Below are 20509 nucleotides of genomic sequence, written 5' to 3' on the forward strand. Positions count from 1 at the left end.
TCCACTTTGTAAGACAACTGGAAACATGAAATGGGATAATGTGGACATTGTTCAATTCCTAGCACTTTCACATGCCATATAACCATTTTGGTATGGAATGCTTATCCCTGGATCTGCGCGTCACTTCCTCATGAACTTCAGGTTTTTACTGAATTGTTACTCTCTCAGTGAGGCCTTCCCTGGCCACCCTATCTAAAAGGCCAACCCCATTCGAACTCATCATACCCCTTTTCCTACTGAATTTTGTCACCAACTAATACATTACAAGTTGCACTTACTTATTTTTGTTTGTCTCCACCCTCAAAAAGGTAAAGGTTTTGAGACCAGGAAGCTGTGTTATTTTTGCTTCATCTCAAGCACAAATACATATTGGTGAAAAGAATAAATGGAAAAAACAAACTCTTCAACACAGAAAACTGACTTGTAACTTGGCTTTTCCTTACTGGTGTTTTAACCCTGGGTACATTACTTAAAATGTGCCAGGCCTTAGTTTCCTCAACTCTAAAATGGGAAGCATAATGCTTTTGAAGAGTGGGGTGATTAAGTGACATATGGATTAAAAACTGGCACAAAGCAGTGCTGGATAATTGCTTGCTATTATTAGCACTTAAAAAAATCTGACCCTCTGTTTAAATTGTCTTTCAATGCTGCTCAGAGCTTTTAGGATAGAAGAAGAGGAGACTAAAAGCCAAGAACAGCATTTTCAGGCCACTTATCCCCCTCCTTAGACCATTAATGGGTGACTAGGTGTGAATGAGGTCAGTGTTCACACTCCATAGGTCTGGGTCACCATTACCAGGTCACTGAGGAAGGAAGGGGCTGGGGCATCTCAAACAACTTGCCCAAGGTTGCTCAAAAACCAGGCCACCCAGGCCCAAGCCCACGTGTGGTGCCTCCTGAAATTATTATCCCGCTGCCTCTCTTCCAAACACTCTCCAGTGTGGGACGGGGCCCCAAGAGCCTGGAGTTCATCAGGGCTTGTCGCTGGCTATCATCCACTTCCATTCACTGAACTCTGTTGTCACTCGGTTTTCTTGCACACAAAACATGGGAAGTAAAACTCACACCTCACAGCTTTGTGGCCAGGGTCACAGAGGAGAACGGTCTTTGGAACTGCCAAGCGCGGTAGGAAGGAGCCCGGCAGCAGGCATTCTCACGCGAGCCCCCTACCTCCCTGCCCCGGAGTCGCTCCCGTCTCCGCCCCTCTGCAGGCGGCGCGGCGCGGTGGGAAGGAGGGTTAACCCCCGGGCGCCGGTCTGGGCGTTTCTCCGGCGCCCGGGAGGCGTTCCGCCACGGCCCCCGCCCGCCGCCTTGTCTCCCTCGCTCTCGCACTTGCTCGCGGAGGCTAGCTCCCGCCCAGGCTCCCGCTGCGCTTCTCCGGCCCCGCACGGCCCCGCACGCCCGGCCGGCCGCCAGGATGCAGGCCCCGCACAAGGAGCACCTGTACAAGCTGCTGGTGATTGGCGACCTGGGCGTGGGCAAGACCAGCATCATCAAGCGCTACGTGCACCAGAACTTCTCCTCGCACTACCGGGCCACCATTGGCGTGGACTTCGCGCTCAAGGTGCTGCATTGGGACCCGGAGACCGTGGTGCGCCTGCAGCTCTGGGACATCGCAGGTGAGCTCCCGCGGAGGGGGCGGGGGCCGGAGCGCCTCACAGTCGGGCTCAAGTTCTGGGGCATTTTTGCAGCCGAGTGGGAGACCCAGATCGCTGGGGCACTGAGCCCCAAGACTTTTCCTGGTGGTTTGGAAACTTGGTTTTCAAGAAAACAAAAAAGTTTTTCTCTCTCGAAGAAACTTCAGGTACATTCTCTGGCGCTTTCGGGCTGTTGCTTTAACTCCCTCCCACACCTTCCCCTGGGATCTCTTGGCCCAGCGCGGGCCTCCCCTGGGACCCAGAAGGAGACTATCTGGACAGGCATTCAGTTCTCAGTCTCCAGCTCATTTTCAGGGCCCGGGCAAGCCTGCTGGTGACTCGGCCCTGAGTGTCACACCAGCCCTTCCGTGCTGGGCGACCCTGGGGAAAACCCCAAGACTGGTTAGCAGCAGGAACCAGGAGAGTTCTAGGCTAGAGCAGTTAGCAATTCCTGTTTTTAATCACTCCCTTTATTCCAATACACACACACACACACACACACACACACACACATATTATTTTTATATATATATATATATATATATATATATATATATATATGTATATATATATATTTTAGGGCCACTTTTATCTAAAGGTCTATGACATTGGCCACAAGATTTCTTGACTTGACTCTATAAAGTTTTCACCGAGAGATCCAGAAAATGGGAAGCTTCTTTACAATGTTTGATATCAGAATTTAACTCTGAGGGTTTGTACCAAGACTCAGGCCTAGTCAAATGCAGGGGTGCAAAGGGTCTACTCCAAGAGTGAGTCCTCCTTGGACTGAGGCTGTTTGCAATCTGGGTGTGTCCAACCCCTCATTACAGATCCTGACTCCACCACTCCCTCACCAGCTCAGTGGCTTCAAACAAGTCCCTTCAGCTCAGTTGCATCCCTCTAAGTGGACAGGGTTGGACACTGACAGCTCAGGGAGCTTCCTGCTCACAAGTTTTAAGGTCCTCTGGGATTCTTTGTGAACCACTTCAAACATTCCCATTTCACCTCTGACCACTTCATGGTCTGTGGTACTGGGAACCTTTATAAAGTTCAGGACCCTAACCGGCCACTTCTCTTTCAGAAAATAGGTTCATTTTGGCTAGTGCATTTGACTGGAAACACTTTATCATGGCATAACGGACTGCAAATGTGGAACATTTTTGAAAGGGCTTTTGTGGTTCTGGGGACGCCAGTGTCTCTTTAGTCATGAGCTGCTGGGTCTTGTGATAACACTTTGGCCCGTGGACAGATTAATGCATTTGGAGTCATCTTCAGTAGCTTTCGTAGCACAGGGGCTGTTGGAGACCAGAAGATGTCGTCAGCCACTATCTGACTGGGCTTTTCATCTAGAGAATCTACTGAGTCTGTACACTTTGTTGCTGCATGTTTTAATGTCTGAAAACTCTTCTGACTGTGCTGAAGTCTCCAGGACTCAGGTTTAGAATTAGTTTATTGTGCAAAAGGGGATACAGCTGTAATTTTGACTTCTGTTGAAATGCGATTAAGGATGCAACCTCGGGCACATTATATAATCTCTGTGGGTCTTGGTGTCCTCACCTAACAGGGAGGATAGAAGGGCATAGTGATTAAGAGCTTCAATTCCAGAGTTGAACTCCCCCTATCTGGATCTCTGCTTTGCCGCATATGTCCTGGGCAATTTTAGGCAAGTTCCCCAACCTCTTGGTCTCAGTTTCCTTTTCTATAAATTAAGCAGAATGCTTTCACCCAGCAACTGAGAGGTGAGCAACGCGTAGATGCTAGCAAAAGGCAACCGTACCTACTGCCTAGGAGAGCTGCAAGGACTATTGCTACGCTAGCTACCATTTTTCTTTTTGAGCATGTATAAATGCTAGGCAAGAAGAACGTGAGCTAAATGTGCTGATTAAATCCTAATAAATGATACTTTCTTATGTTACACATATAATCTGTTCCCAAACACCCAGCACAATTTTTCAGCTTTATCCATATTATAGCATGTCATGAACAATTTAACTCCCTAGCCTAGAAATGCTCCTGAGCCACAGTTCTGGACTGAAGCTGCCATGGAGGCTGTAGTTACACAAGTCTATGAATAAGAAATCTGAGGAGACCTGGAAAGTCAGTTCTACAGATATGGTTGTGAGCAACATCTCGAGAGGGGAACTTCTTTTACCAGGGCTCTGATGTTCAATGGTAACCTGTGCTTGGCAGTGTCCAGCCCGAAGGCCCTGTAGGCTGATCAGAAATTGAGCAGCAGGCAAAGCTGGTTGAGGGAAGCTGGACCACTGTGGGAAAGGAGGAGTGGAACATAGTAGTGAGGCATTTCAGGCTGTATCAGTAGCTCTGTGAGGAATGAGCTCCTATGAACTCCAGCCATAATGGCCCACTTAGACTCCAGTCAGCCAGATGTACCTTATCATACCTTCAACTCAGCCTGTCTGTGCAGACAAGGGAATGCTTCTGTCTCCTTTGCACTCAACTCTGGGTGTGTTTGAAAAGAATAGGTAGTAAAGGCTGGTGGGTCTCACTTGGAGAGGGTTGGGAATGTGAATGAGATAGAGGGGATCCATCCTGACAGGATATCAGGTCCGTTTGCTATAGAGGGAATCTGTGCTCAGTTAGACTTTTGATACTCATTTGGTTCAAGGCCAAGAATGGCCTTATTTGTCCAACTAATTCCCATGATACACCTCCTGTCGCCACTTAGACTAGCCAGTCAGCTGCTGAAAGACTCCAAAAAGTGACTTTCAGTGCTTTGAAGTAGGCCTTGAACCCACTGTGATGAATCCCACGAGCCCCAGCGGGGAAGGCAGTGGCCCTGGTCCTGTGATCCTACCACAGAGGAGCAGCTGCGTCAGCTCCGGGCTCAAAGAAATTAACTCCTTTTGCTCAAGGCCACCTACCTCATAAGTAGCAGAGCTGGATTTCACCCAGATCGGTCTGACTTGCAGTCAAGCCATGCTCTTTATAACCACAGGCCTGAGATTGCTTGGGGCACAGTTGGCCACTGGGTTTGTGCCCTCGTCCCCTTAGCCTGGCCACCTTCTTCCTATTTCTAATACGGTTTTGGATTTTGAGTCAGTACCACTGTGTAGTTAGTAGAAAGAACTCAAATGAAAATCTATTTCTGAAAATTTAGTTCTTGGTTATAGGGTTTTCTCTTTTTATAGACTTATCAGGAAAAAAGCAAACAAAAAGTTGACATTCAGACTTTCCTTTCCCGTACTTTTCCAAGTCCTGATACTCCATTAGCATATATATATATTTATTATATAATTTGTTATAAAAAGTAATTGTGTAACTACTCCATTAGCACATTCAAATAGAAACATACAATTTTGTCTAGAACTCTTGATGAACTTTGGGACCCAGCTGCAGGAACTGGGACAGTCATAGTAACAGTAGCTGACATTTCTTTAAGCATCTGCTCTTAACAATTCTCCACACACATTTAATTTTTAATTTTCCAGTCAAATACCTGGTTAAGCGGTAGTGCTCGAATTTGAAACCTGGCCTTCGAATCCAGCCTCAAATTCCTAACTACTTTACTTTCGACAATTTAAAAATAGAATACTTTAGACATATTCTAAATATATTCTAAATTATAGATACTTAAAAATGTAATAACTCACACTGGGCAAGCCATGAAACCTTGCTGGACTTTAGTTACCACATCTGTACAGTGGCATTTGTTTCATTTTCCTGTGATTATCCGTATTTGTAGTCTGTCATCTCTTGCAGCCTCTGTCAGCTCTAGTATATTCTGTGTCCAGGTAGTACATGGCAGCTCATTCCAATATCCTTACTTACTAAATTTCTTTACTTCCTCACCATGCAAAATGTTCACTACAAGGCTCTACTAAATAATAAATGACTCTAAATAGGTAATACCTGACTTTTAAGAAAAATAGTTCCCTGCAGGGCACATCTGTACTAACTTTCCCTGCTAAGCCATGTGACAAAGAAGTCTTGGAGGATGTTAACTAACCAACAGGCAGGATGACAGGCGGAGGCAGCCTGGGCCTAGAGTCCCCAGGTGCCCGGGACACTGACTCCCCAGACTGGGGGCTGGGAGAGTCATTTGGGTCACAGCGGTGTGTTGTTTCAGAGTTTATAAAATGCTTCCACGTCGTGAGATTTGGACCATCTCTTCATTAACCATTTCTAAATGACTTATTCTCTAAGGCATTTTAGAAGAAGGGTCTTAAATTTCTATGTATATATCTATGTAAATATCTATGTATAGTAAGAGCTAAATTTGGCAACCGCTATGTCAAACAAACAAACAAAAACTCATGCCAAGTCTTGACTCCTCTCTGCTGGGCAGGTTATTGCCTTGTTTCTAACCTGACTAATTATAGATTTTCCAAATACCGCATGGACAAAATACTGTGTACATACAGGTGAAGAATATGTATGCCAAACACAATGGTGAACTTTCAAAGTAGGGTGAGGGATGTATGGAAAAGCGCTGAGGGCTTCTTGCAGGATAATTGTTGGAGTCTCCATGTGTCACAGACACATGGGCATGAGGCATGTGGACTGGTTTTGACAGGCCAGCACATTGCAGCTGACCAGGAAAGCAAAGTCATTTGAGAGGAGGGGAATAGGGAGGAGGAGCTCCTATGTGGTGCTTGGTTTCTTCAGCACCTGTGTATATTAAATACCTGTTATGTGTTAGGCACTGTCGTAGGGAAGGGGAAACCAAAGAAAGGTAAGGAATTGAATAAGACTTGATTTTTGAGAAGTTCACAGTATAGTGGGCATGATAGCACAAAAGCAAAGTACTGTAACAGTGAGTAAAGTGTGTGGATATTGGTAACTGGTGGTGCAGAGGGATTTCTGTCCACTGCACATGTATCCACTCTCTGAGATTAAACCCCAGCAGGCTGGACAAAGCCTCTATCTAGTGTGGTATTTCCTGTGCTCTTACCTAGTACCAGCTACTCCCTCTGAGTGAATTCAGGGCTGTGCAACTTGAGATGGAAGGTCATCTGCTAGCTCTCTTTAATTCTGTCTCCTTCTCTTAAGGATTTCATGTATTTCCATGGCTTTAAACTATGAAGATGGCTCCAAAAATGGGCATGTAACCTTGACCTCTCATGAGCTTCAGACCTACAATTTCATCTTCCTGCTGGGCATCTCCTTTATATCTCACATATGTTGCAAGATTAGTATGTCTTAGCAAAGTTGCATAGAAAACAAGAATTGTTTTTTTTCTATTAATAAAGTAATAAATGCCCAAAAGTAGCAAAATTGGAATATACAAAAGAAAACTACAATAACAACAAAGGAATGTGGAGAACATCATAATTACCCCTTATAATAAGTAGTAAAGGATGCTCTTTGTAAGTCTAAACTAGACACATTTTCTCACACACTGGACTTCCTAGTTCCTGTTAAATATATTACCTATACCCAGACACTTAGACTTGAAGCCTCTGCCTTCTTTTCTCTTTCTTTGACCCTCACAAGCCATCAGTCTCCAAGTCAAATAGTGACTATGATTCTCTGCCACTGCCCTAGACCAGGGACGGTGATATTACTAACCTATTCTGCTGTCATAGCCACCTGGCTATATTTGGTCTCTTTCTCTTGCAGTTCATATGTGTGCCAAGGTCAAGTGTGTCTTCCCAGAACTCCACTTTGGTGGCTCCCCATTGCCTGTAGATTAGATACATCATGATAAGAATAATTAAGCGGTGAGGAAGAGGTGATAGGTGGGGATGACGACTAGAAGGAGGATAGACTCTAAGACAGAGCTACTGAAGGACTCTGTGCAGTCCTGGGAAGAAACAAGTGACTGGAATCCTAGAAGCCTGACTGGGATATGATCACATCAAAAGTGATGTAGCATGATCTAATGTTAAAATTGTGAGCTACCTCAAGCCAGTAGCTCCTGAGCATCTCATTGATCTTGAGCACCACCGTGTTTGCCTTGACTTTCTAGAATATCACTGTGGCTTTGTTGTCAGTTACTCTCATTGAGGGTAGACATGGTTCTCAATTTTTAAATTTTATTTTACTGAATTTCACTTAAAACATCTTTTTAAAAGTTGAGGATTTGAGAAGGGTAAGATCTTGCAGGGGAACATTCATTCATTCACTTGATAAGCAGAGGGATTTAGGGATGGGCAAAATGGATCAGTCTTTGTGCTTATGGAATCTGATAGTCTGTTGGGGCATAAAGGTATTCAAAGATAATCATGGAGATGATTATTTAATCATTGTTTGGTAAGTGTTCTGAATGGGAAGTGTCAGGTGCCAAAAGAGAGCCAGAACAGGGCACCTACTGTAGCCACGGCATGGAGAAGAGGCGCTCTGGTGAGGACAGCGGGTATTCTGGCACAGCTAGACGTTACAGCATGTGAGGGGGAGGGGGAGAGGGGGGCAGAGGCACATTAGCAAAGGACGTATATGCCAAACCAAAGGTTAAGAGTAGTAACTCCTTACGTTCATCAATTTTTCAAAGCCATTTTTACAGTTTAAACACCACAGTGTTCTGGCAAATACGTCTTATTGTTTGCAGTCTTGTAGGTGAAGAAACTGGGCCAACCACAAGTGGAACATGGTACCAGGTACACAGTGGTTGCTCAGTAAAAGTGGTTTGGTGTTAAGTGGTCACTGGGGTTGATGCTAGAGTCATCACTCACCTGAAAAAGTTTGTCTTGTAACAGGCCTAGAGCCCTTTCTTACACTTGTAATGATTATCTTTGGTGAATCCTGCAAAGCTTTCATACCACTGAGTACCCTATTTATTTCTTTCACTGTCTTCAATTCTGAGATGAATAATCCCAGAAGGATGTGGTGGCCCTATTGCTTCTGGGGTGGAAATCAGGTTTAGTCCATCGAGGGAGGAGCCTCATCTTCTAGGTTGGTATTCTAGAGGAGTTTCCATCTCCTTGGCAAGGTCAAGTCTGTGACTCTAGCCTGAACTCCCAAATTATTGAGTTCATTCATTAATTTTTCTCAGTTATTCAAAAATGTGGTTAGGAAGTTATGTGGTGTTAAATTACTCTTTGAAAGTAACTCAGGTTTTAACTTCCACCATTCCCCACTCCCTTCTACTCTCAGGTATTAATCAAATCCTCTCTTTTCACTCTGAAAAATAGCTCTATCTCATCCCTCCTTTCAGTAGCCGTGTCTTCCCCACATCTGATCTGAACTAATGTGGCAGCCATCCCTCCCTCAGACTTTCCCACCCATCAGTTTGTAATCCATGGAGGTGAGACTTCTCAGCATGATGTCATTCCCCAGCCAAATATTCTCCAGTTTGGATCCCCATCCCTTTCGGCATTAAAACCTAAACTATTTAGCATGAAGTTCAAGGCCTTGTAATGATCAGGCCTCTGTCACCCATTCCAGTCTCATCTCCCATACCTCTGAGTCTTGACCATTCCGGATATCTTAACGGTGGCTTCAATGTGCTATGGCTTCTGGCTATAATTAATTGCTTCTGGCTAAATAAACTTTCCTCTTCTTAGTTAACTCATATGGGTCCTGCATCATTCAACCCATCTCACCTTCTTCAGGAAGTCTCATTGAGCCTTTGTGACCAAGGGTGACACTGTTTCTCTGCTCCCATAATGTCCCATGCTTATCCCAGGTTAGAAGCCCTCTGCTACTGCACTAGAATATTTTTTTTCCTCCAAACTCTAACCTGAGGTCCTAGCATAGTACTTGGTACTTAGTAGGTGGTCAATAAGTATTTTGTTCAATAAATAGTTTTTTAGTCAACTAATTTCATCATTGCTTTAATTTCTTCAATAAAACAAAAAGTAAACTTAATTTTGTTCATGTTTGAAAGACTTCGTAATTCTACAAGGATTACTACATAAAAATGCATACATTTTGGAATTGATAAATGGGGCAATTACTGTCTTTAAAGTGGCATTCTATTTTAGTTTTTCACCATAAAAACTGGAGAGTGACCTTAAAGACCATTCTTAAAAGCCATGCTTCTTCATTCAACAAGGTCTTCATGATTTGGAGTGAAGTGTCACTCCTTTGGAGGTCAAATGGCAAAACTGAATCTTCTTTATGATTTTGGGGTACACTAGATGAAGTAGTAACTTCTCAAAAGGTAATTTCACCGAGTTAACACCTTGAGGGCTCCCCAAACCTTCATGTTACAGATGAGGAAGCTGTGTTCCAAAAGCAGTTGTGGAGAGGGAGTTCACATTAGTTTCCCAGGGCCGAGAGCTAGTTAATGGTAACACTGGAATCAGAATGCAGGATTCTTTGATCTATTAATGACAAAATTTGAAGAATTAAAAACTTGTTTTTTAACACCAAGTGTTTTAGTGTTGTCTTAAGCGCTGGGGCACAAAACTAATTGCATTCATTAGGCACCCAGCCCGGTGGGAGTTCATGCAGTAAAGAAGAGGGCATGATGGTGTGGCACGGGGCACACAGAGTCATCCACAGTCTGGCTTCAGTAACATTTCTAATATTATTTCCCCCAACCATCCATCATGATGAGGCTTCAGATTTGGCCATTTGAACTCTGCCTCCTGCTCTTCTTGCTGGTTCACATGCCCTTCCCTTTATTTCCACATATCCAAATCCCACCTGACAGTTAAGGCCCACCAGCAAGGGCAGTTGCTCTACAAAGACTCCCCTAATGCCCTCCTGCCAGTGGTAAATCCTTCCTCCCGAATTCCTTGCAACTGTTCTTTACCCTCTTGTAACACTTTTCGTTAGCCTTCTAGTAGAGTTATTTCACACCTCTCCAAAATATGCTTCGTGATTTTTAGCGGGCCCTGCCACAGTTATTTGTTACATAATTTAATGAAATAACTGTGGAGTCAGCAAAGGGGAGAAGGAGAAAGCACTGTGTAGGAGGAGAATCAAGCAAGGGCAGGTTTTTAGAAATAGAAGGAATTTAAGAAGAGGATAGTTAATAGTTTCAAATGTCTGACATAAATCAGAATTATTGCTTTTTTGCACCGAGTCTCTACTTTTTGTAGTCTCTCTTATCCTGACACATTATTTAACCTTTCTTTCTCAGCAGCCCTTGCATAAAACTGCTTTTGCAGAAAACTTTCTGAGTCAAGGAAAGTGATGAAATGTAGCTTCTTATGTCCCTTCTCAGGCTAATGTGGACAAAGAAAATATCTATAGTGTGAGGGATTCAAACAGACTTCAACTTCATCTGTAGGGTGAAATTGAAAGTAAAGGATTTAACTTATTTGTTGGGAGGACTATTTTCCCTACACTATAATGTGTTATTAATAGCCACCCTTTTTATTGAGTCTCAGGCCTGGTGTTATGCATTTTTATGTGTCATTTTATTTCTTGCTCACAATGATCTTATTTATTAGATATTCTCACTAACCCCATTGTAGAGATGAGAGAACCATGCTTAGACAGGCTGGAAAACATAAACAAGGGAGAAAAACATAAACCTTTTCAAAAGTCACACAGATATGAAGGGATGGTGCTGGGATATGAACTGACATTTATCTAGTTGCAAATGCTATTTTCTAACCACTCTAATTCTATTTCCTAACATGTGATACAACAATGCAATAGTTTTCATAAGTCATATAGACTGTTTAAGTTGCATATAGGAGATACACATTATTTATTTTAAAGGAATAATTTACTAATTTTTTGAATCTGTATACTTTTGTATAGAGCTAAGAGTTGAATGAACTGAATTCTTTGCACCTAGCATTTCTGAGACCATGTGGTTGGTTGGCTTAATGACAACCATCTTAATATGCTACTTTTAGGCAGGAAAACCACAGTAACTGAGGGACGCAAGTCTCTAGTTTGAGAATCAAAGATAAGAATAGCTATGGTGCTTGCTGGTATTGGGAAAAAATTAAGTCTTATATGGAACAGAGGAGTGTGTCTGTGTATCTTAAATTTAAAGGAAACAATATTCTAGGTTAGACTCTAGAGGCTACAGCAGAGGTTATCTAACTTCCTCAGTTCACAGCATCCTTAAGTGTCTAAGCAATTTTTTTCATGGTGGCTCTAGGCCAATAGCAATACCCAAAAGTTCTTTTTTTTAAGTTGTTGGAGCCAAACAATTTAATAAGTATTATGCTCTCACAATTTAACAACCGTTAGAGAAGAATGGAGCACAAATATCTTAAAAAATTCATTTCATTTTTAATAACTACAATTATTTACTATTGGCATATGTGTGCGTTTAGGCCATGGAGCAACATGTCAAAGCTTTGAGTCAGAGTGGATACCACCACCCTCATTTCCTGTTTCACATTTTTCACATGACTCTTGCTTTTTATCACACAAACTGCAAAAACCCCAGTTTCAAAAAGATACGATCACATCAAAAGCGATGTAGCATGATCTAATGTTAAAATTATGAGCTACCTCAAGCTAGTAGCTCCTGAGAATCTCACTGATCCTGAACACCACCGTGTTTGCCTTGACTTTTTAAAATATCCTGTTGAAACCTGTGAGTCCATGGAGCCACCCCAGAGTACTTTGACCCACATTTTTGGAACTTTAGCTCTAGAGGAAAGTAGAAATTCTTTAAGAGTAATAACCTTTAGAGTCCAGAGTCTCTAGTGAATTATGTATCAAAGTATCTTTAAATATTAATTAGAGGTGATGGTCAGATGCTTTATAATTCAAAGATAGCTTTTTATTTCCTCCATTTGAGCCTGTAATTCAGTGGAGGTATTTTGAGATTGTTAGGTATTTATGTAGGTTGTAATTAATTTAATTAAAAACATAAGATGTTGATCATTCGTGCCAACCTCTCTTCTGTGACTCGGGTTCATTCCCTTCCTCCATTCAGTATTGGATATTATATTACTGTATGATCTTGTTTCTCTAAGTGAGTTATTTCATTTAAACCAAGTTGTATTGGACCCCAGTCAAAATAAATTCTGATAAAAAGTCTCCTGTAATAATGGGATTTCATTTACACACACACACACACACACACACACACACACACACACTGCCTTAAGTTTAAAAATAAATTTGGAATTCAATGAGGATATTTTTGAAATTTAATTTAAAAATAGCTTACTATAATCCATCTACCCTTCCTTTCTATAATGCTATTTTTTATGAGTACCTAAGAAGTCAACTATTACTTTATATGTCAACTTATTCTCTTGCACACATTAGCTTAATTCAATACATTGCATCTAGCTTTACCTTCCTGTTGAATGGAGGTAAGATTTGCCTATAAAAGATGTCACCCAGTAGTTAGATGAAATGAGAGCCATTGTTTATGGGGGAACTAGAGAAACTGAAGAAAGAACTTGGGTCATTCTGAATTGGGTGCAGATTTTTTTCAGCATGGATCTTAAATTAAGAATGAGCAAGAGTTTAGTAGGCATAGGAAGTAAATGAGTTGAATCAGAGGTCTTGCTTTATTCAGTCCATGCTCTCCCTGTTGGGGTTTCCTCTCACAAATAAGAAATCAATATTATCTGTTATTTCATTTTGTAAGGAGTACTTGTGTTACCAGTTCCATTCTATTTCACAAATTCATTGTGAGCATAGATGAAGAGCCTCTCAGAGTGTGTGTGCTATGGAGACATAAGGGGACAGTAATGAGTAATTCAACAGTGAGCTCAAGGAGACTAGAATAATTGGGGACATAGGCTGCAGAGGTTTGCCGCCCATGGAAAACAGTAGAAGGCAGGACCTGATTCAATGGGCAAGCAAGTGATACTGTCAGTGCTGTGTGAGTGTGCAGTAGAGAAGAGTTGAGTGTGGGGCCAAGTAGTCAGAAAAAGCTCCAAGAAATTAGGGCTTGGAACAATACTTAGGATTTAATTAGGCAGAGGATGGGGAAAGGTTATGTTTGCTTGGGAGTTGGGGGTGGGGAGGGCATGGAATAAGTGTGAATGAAACCAAAAGGCAGAATTTAGCAGAGTCTAGGAAGGGATAGTTTTGGGCAGGACCATGACCTCAGCCTGAAGATTAGCTTTTAACTTGTATATCAAAGTGTTCAGCCTTCAAAATCCCGTAGAAGCCTCGATGGTAAAATAAGTGCACATTTTTCTCTCCCTGGCAAATCTCCCTGGCATGTTCATCTTTTAAGGGTCTCTCTGAAAAATCCCAATTCTGACCTGACCACCCAAGCTATTGCTCCCTGTTTTTCTAGGAAACAAAGTTTCCCCCATAACCCAGGCTCCCATTTTGCTCCTCTGTGCACAGCTAGGTGTATATACTGGAATAGGCCCAAGAGTGTCAAGGAGTATTTTGATACAAAAAGAAATAAGCATAGGATCCTATGTGACCTTTTATAAAAGTGTTACAATAAAAAAATGGATCAATAGCAATGATTCCTTTTAAAATAAAATTATATAAATTTCATTGAATTCTAAATATTTTGTTAGAATTATTTTTAGAAAAATATAACTACATGAATTCAAATTTAAGGTACTGTTTTATGGTATATAACCATAAAAACCACCAATGTGAAAGGAATAGCATCTCAGCAGATTTATTTTCTCCTTTAAAACTGGGCATTTGGTACTGGTCAGCTCAAATGAACTAACTCCTGAACAAGATTTGTATTATGTGGACCCAGTATTTCTGAATGTTCTCAGTTTTCAAGACATTCCAATATCTGTCTTATTTAAGATCTTCCAATTTGTAACTGTTGGGATATAGTTCAAATTGCTTTAAATCTTGTTTGGGTCACATAACATGTTAGCAGTTTTTGGCATCTCAGTTTTAGGCAGTGCTGGATTCCCTGAAAGTGTTTCACTAGGGAAATGAGAGGGTGAAAACACAGCTTTGAAAGGTGAATCTAGCAGAGGTATACAGCAATTAAAGTACAAGTTAAATCTCCTGCCCTGACCACCCCCTGGAGCTTCAGCCTTGTATGTACAACTACCTACTAAACATAATCTCATCTGAAACTTAACATGTCAGAACCCAGTCTACTTCCACAAAACTACCTCCAGAGGTCTTCATCCTGGCTAACAAAAACTCCATACTTAACAATTTAAAGCCAAAGGTCCAGGAGTCATACTGGAATCCCCTCATACTCCACATCTCATCTATCATTGCTATCTATAAATACATCCAGAAAACAAGCAACCTTTACCATCTTTCACCACTACCACTTTGGTCCATATCATTGTCTCTCGACTGGACTATCATCTCCCTATGTTCAACCTGGACTCCTGCAGGTGATTCCTGCAGCAGCCACAGTTATCCCTTTACGCCTATCAGTCCGTGTTTCCCATCTGCTCATGATCTCTCATCCAGAATAAAAGGCAACATCCATGTAACGGCCCCAAACTGTCTGCATTCAAAACTGTTACCTGCCCCCTCACTACATAGCGTTCTTCCCCTTGCTCAGTCCTGTCCAGCTAACGCAGTCTCCTTGCTGCTCCCTAAACGTTGTCAGACACATTGGTCCTCTGAATCTCTGTGCTTGCCATTTGCTCTGTCTAAACCCCTCTTCTAAATGTGCATGTGGCTTGCTCCTTTCCCTCTTTTCAGTCTTTACTTAAATGATACCATCTCATTGGACCTTCGCTACCAATCCCATTTAAATTTGCCCTCACCCCCCTTATGCCCTCTCCTCCTTTCCTACTTCACTTTTCTCCAGCACTTTACCAGCTGTCATAGTATTATGTGAATCTTACTAACTTTTTATTTCTTTCCACTATGATGTAAGATTCATGAGAACAAGGATTTTTTTTTTCTTGTTGCTAGAACAGTGCCTAGAAAATACAGGCATTCAAAATTTTGTGTTAAATGAATGAATGAGATGAGATGAGACAATCCTAACTAAAGTGATTTTAGTAGGAGGGGAAAGAAAGTGGTGAATGAAAGAGAACGTGACAGAGGTTAACCCTCCCGGACTTGTTAGGGCTGCAAGGACCCACTGCGACAGGAGAGTGTCAGGGGTCATTCCTTCACTCAGCAGGGAGGCCTTACTGAATGCTCGCTGCATACAGAGGACTATGCTTGTCATAATGGTTGCAGAAATTTAGTTCTGGCAAGAGGGCAGCTTGTAATTTTCTAGGGGAAGATTTCACAAGGTTAATTCCAGGATCTAATTCTAGATGACTTGGAAAAAGGGTGACTAATTGATATGTTTCCATTATGGTTTGGTGGGGCAAAATAGGGAAGAGAGAAGATGAGTTTCAGAACTATTGCCAGAAGCACAGATGGGCTCTTAAAATCTGGAGGAAATCTTGCTTACCCGGATGTCAGTGAGACTCTGATCCAAGCTTTCAGGTTTCAAAACCAGCTTAAGCCATTTTACATTCAGTGTTCATTTGACCATCACCCAGTATTGGAATTTTTTTCTCTAGATCTTTGTGCAAGGTCCATAGATGCCTTTGGTTTTATCTTCCTGCTGTTCATACATTTTTTTCTCTAAAAACAAAGAGCTTATCTTGGTGATGCTCTTAGCTCTACTGATGGTGCCATGACCCCAAAAGTATATTATCAGAAACAGAATAAACTGATTCCAAGGGATTATTTTTTAAGAAGATGAGAATGATTATGAAAATCTAACATTCTACTCTGAGACTTTTTTGCAACAGATATGCATATAACCCTGTTAAAATAATGTTACTTTTCCCCATCAATGAGCTTCTATTGATTATTTACTGGAAATGAAAGTAGAATATAGAGTCAGTGCATTAATATGCAGCACTAGTTGGTGAATACATAATGATGTTGAATTTTAGAGGAAGAAAGAAACTTAATTTCAGTTTATTTCTGCCATAGTATCTTTAGCTCCTACTGTATCCAAAAAGTGGAGAAATTGGCTTTGGATTTACAACAGTGAGACATGATGAGTGCGCTCCCAGGTTTTTATCGGTTATGGTGCAGACAGAGCATGCACGCCCAGCATGATGAGTGTGAATCGTATAGGGTAAAGATAATGCTGTAGGGTCATGAGGAAGGGAGTCATCGGTTCCAGGGAGCAGGACAGGGAAGGCTGCACAAGTGTAATGACAATTCAGGTTACATAGGATTTCACTGGACAGAGTGGAAAGAGAGGTAGGAAAAGAATATAGGCTTTGGGAACAGAAATGTAAAAAAGGCAAGAAAGTCCAGGGAATAATGCAGTATCTGTGTTAGGAAGGACAAGTAGTCCAGTGTGGCTTGGCCACGGAGCACTTTGAAGAAAGTGACCGAAGAGTTTGGAAAGATGGCAAGAGTCAAAGGTTCTCATGTGTGGGGTTAATAAAGGTGTCTTTTTTTTTTTGAGAGGGCATCTCTCATATTTATTGATCAAATGGTTGTTGACAACAATAAAATTCTGTATAGGGGACTCAATGCAAATCATTAATCAACCCCAAGCCTAATTCTCAACAGTCTCCAATCTTCTGAAGCATAACAAACAAGTTCTTACATGGAGAACAAATTCTTACATAGTGAATAAGTTCTTACATGGTGAACAGTACAAGGGCAGTCATCACAGAAACTTTCGGTTTTGATCACGCATCATGAACTATAAACAATCAGGTCAAATATGATTATTCGTTTGATTTTTATACTTGATTTATATGTGAATCCCACATTTCTCCCTTATTGTTATTATTATTATTTTTAATAAAATGCTGAAGTGGTAGGTAGATGCAAGATAAAGGTAGAAAACATAGTTTAGTGCTGTAAGAGGGCAAATGTAGATGATCAGGTGTGTGCCTATAGACTAAGTATTAATCCAAGCTAGACAAGGGCAACAAAACATCCACGGACGCAGAAGATTTCTCTCAAAACAGGGGGTGTGAGGTTCTAAGCCTCACCTCTGTTGATCCCCAGTTTCTCACCTGATGGCCCCCCTGTGACTGTGCCTATCTTAGGTTGTTCCTCCCTTGAGGAATCTTACCCATCTCTGGCTAACCAGTCATCTTCCGGGGCCATAAAGGGAAATGTAAAGTTGGTAAGTAAGAGAGAAGCAATATTGTGTGAAAAGGTTAGGTTTTTACTTCTTTGCAGATTTATGCCCTGTGGCTTCTATGCCCAGCATTTGTCTTGAGGTATCTTTGCCACTTGGAAGAATTATGATACTTGGTAATTTCGATATAAGGCACTAATTCTACTTAAGGGTTGTAATTAGGAAGGAAAAAAAAAGCTATAGAAGTAGCAGATGGAAGAAAACATGGGAAGATTGATTATTTCTTTGACATATCTTCTTGTAGAGTAACATAAGCATGTATAGGTTTTAAACTACTAATTAAATTGCATGCTCACATTAACATAATAGGAATACAGCTACATAACCAAAGCAGATCTATAATTACCAGCCATCTCCAGTGAAGCCAAGAAAACCAGTTAGGCACCCTAGGCATTTGTGAAAACTTATCAGTGATATGATGGATATTGTCTAACTGAATTTGAAAATTTTGAGAAAAATCAGACAAATTAAAACAACACATTCCTGGGAACTGTTCATATCCCATGTGTTCTTTTAACAGTAGATAGTCTATAGTTGCAAGATTTTGGAGTGCTGCAACTTGCACTTCTCCTAATTCTTGGTTGAGTTCTGACAGTATAGATCCAGTTAAATTTGTTCTTTTACTGTATGCACAGGCCAGCTTAGATATCTCCTTCTCCATTCCAATGGCAAGTCCAGGAACCAGTGGGATGAATGCAGCTACAACTGCAACAGTGCCAGGATCTTTGTTGAAGTTTTTTGATGATCATCTTCTGGAATGACTCTTCCAGAGAATGTTGATGTTGGAAGTTCTTCTTCATATTGTATCTTAGTTCATTTTCTGGGTAGCCAAATTAGGCTTTGATCCTCTGTATAAACACAAACAAACCCTTTGCCCACACTTTGATATGCCCTTTATACCATTGTGAAGAACTTATTAGAGATCACCACACAGGAACTGCTTTTTTTTTTTTTTAAGAGAAAGAAATATTATCAGAAAAATGTACTTCCATAGCTGATCATCTGACACCCTTTAAATGATCAAAATTAAGGATATTTAAAGCATGCAATAATCATTGATTTGCAGTTAGTTTTATCCTATCAGGGAGTAATCCCCCTTTTCTTTCTTTTTTTTTGTTATCATTAATCTACAATTACATGAAGAATATTATGTTTACTAGGCTCTCCCCTATACCAGGTTCCCCCCAACAAACCCCTTTATAGTCACTGTCCATCAGCATAGCAAAATGTTATAGAATCACTACTTGTCTTCTCTGTGTTGTACAGCCCTCCCTTTTCTCCCACCCCCCATTATGCATGCTAATCATAATACCCCCTTTCTTCTCCCCCCCCTTATCCCTCCCTACCCACCCATCCTCCCCAGTCCCTTTCCCTTTGTTACCTGTTAGTCCATTCTTGGGTTCTGTGATTCTGCTGCTGTTTTGTTCCTTCAGTTTTTCCTTTGTTCTTATACTCCACAGATGAGTGAAATCATTTGGTATTTCTCTTTCTCCTCTTGGCTTATTTCACTGAGCATAATACCCTCTAGCTCCATCCATGTTGCTGCAAATGGTAGGATTTGTTTTCTTCTTATGGCTGAATAATACTCCATTGTATATATGTACCACATTTTTTTATCCATTCATCTACTGATGGACACTTAGGTTGCTTCCAATTCTTGGCTATTGTAAATAGTGCTCCGATAAACATAGGGGTGCATCTGTCTTTTTCAAACTTGAGTGCTGCATTCTTAGGGTAAATTCCTAGGAGTGGAATTCCTGGGTCAAATGGTAAGTCTATTTTGAGCATTTTGAGGAACCTCCATACTGCTTTCCACAATGGTTGAACTAATTTACATTCCCACCAGCAGTGTAGGAGGGTTCCCCTTTCTCAACAACCTCACCAACATTTGTTGTTGTTTGTCTTTTGGATGGCAGCCATTCTTACTGGTGTGAGGTGATACCTCATTGAGGTTTTAATTTGCATTTCTCTGAGAATTAGCGATGTGGAGCATCTTTTCATGTATCTGTTGGCCATCTGTATTTCTTTTTTGGAGAACTGTCTGTTCAGGTCCTCTGCCCATTTTTTAATTGGATTATTTATTTTTTGTTTGTTGAGGTGGGTGAGCTCTTTATATATTTTGGACGTCAAGCCTTTATTGGATCTGTCATTTACAAATATATTCTCCCATACTGTAGGGTACCTTTTTGTTCTATTGATGGTGTCTTTTTCTGTACAGAAGCTTTTCAGCTTAATATAGTCCCACTTGTTCATTTTTGCTGTTGTTTTCCTTGCCCGGGGAGATATGTTCAAGAAGAGGTCACTCATGTTTATGTCTAAGAGGTTTTTGCCTATGTTTTTTACTAAGAGTTTTATGGTTTCATGACTTACATTCAGGTCTTTGATCCATTTTGAATTTACTTTTGTGTATGGGGTTAGACAATGGTCCAATTTCATTCTCCTACATGTAGCTGTCCAGTTTTGCCAGCACCATCTGTTGAAGAGACTGTCATTTTGCCATTGTATGTCCATGGCTCCTTTATCAAATATTAATTGACCATATATGTTTGGGTTAATTTCTGGAGTCTCTAATCTGTTCCACTGGTCTGTGGCTCTGTTCTTGTGCCAGGACCAAATTGTCTTGATTACTATGGCTTTGTAGTAGAGCTTGAAGTTGGGGAGTGATATCCCCCCTACTTTATTCTTCTTTCTCAGGATTGCTTTGGCTATTCGGGGTCTTTGGTGTTGCCATATGAATTTTTGAACTATTTGTTCCAGTTCGTTGAAGAATGTTGCTGGTAATTTGAGAGGGATTGCATCAAATCTGTATATTGCTTTGGGCAGGATGGCCATTTTGACGATATTAATTCTTCCTAGCCATGAGCAGGGGATGAGTTTCCATTTATTAGTGTCCCCTTTAATTTCTCTTAAGAGTGACTTGTAGTTTTCAGAGTATAAGTCTTTCACTTCTTTGGTTAGGTTTATTCCTACGTATTTTATTCTTTTTGATGCAATTTTGAATAGAATTGTTTTCCTGATT

The 20509-nt window shown here is 41.1% G+C and overlaps 1 protein-coding gene across 1 annotated transcript in view; it reads left to right on the forward strand.

Moving 5' to 3' along the window:
- The first annotated feature begins 1261 nt into the window (after window positions 1-1261).
- The window catches only part of RAB38 (RAB38, member RAS oncogene family), a 61142-nt gene continuing 41894 nt past the window's right edge, over window positions 1262-20509 (forward strand). The window contains exon 1 of the mRNA XM_073215909.1: window positions 1262-1619. Coding sequence (XP_073072010.1) covers window positions 1418-1619 — 202 coding nt within the window. The 5' untranslated portion in view covers window positions 1262-1417. The remainder of the gene's footprint in view (window positions 1620-20509) is intronic.

Source organism: Manis javanica, chromosome 11 (assembly GCF_040802235.1).
Source record: "Manis javanica isolate MJ-LG chromosome 11, MJ_LKY, whole genome shotgun sequence".
NCBI classification, from domain to species: domain Eukaryota; kingdom Metazoa; phylum Chordata; class Mammalia; order Pholidota; family Manidae; genus Manis; species Manis javanica.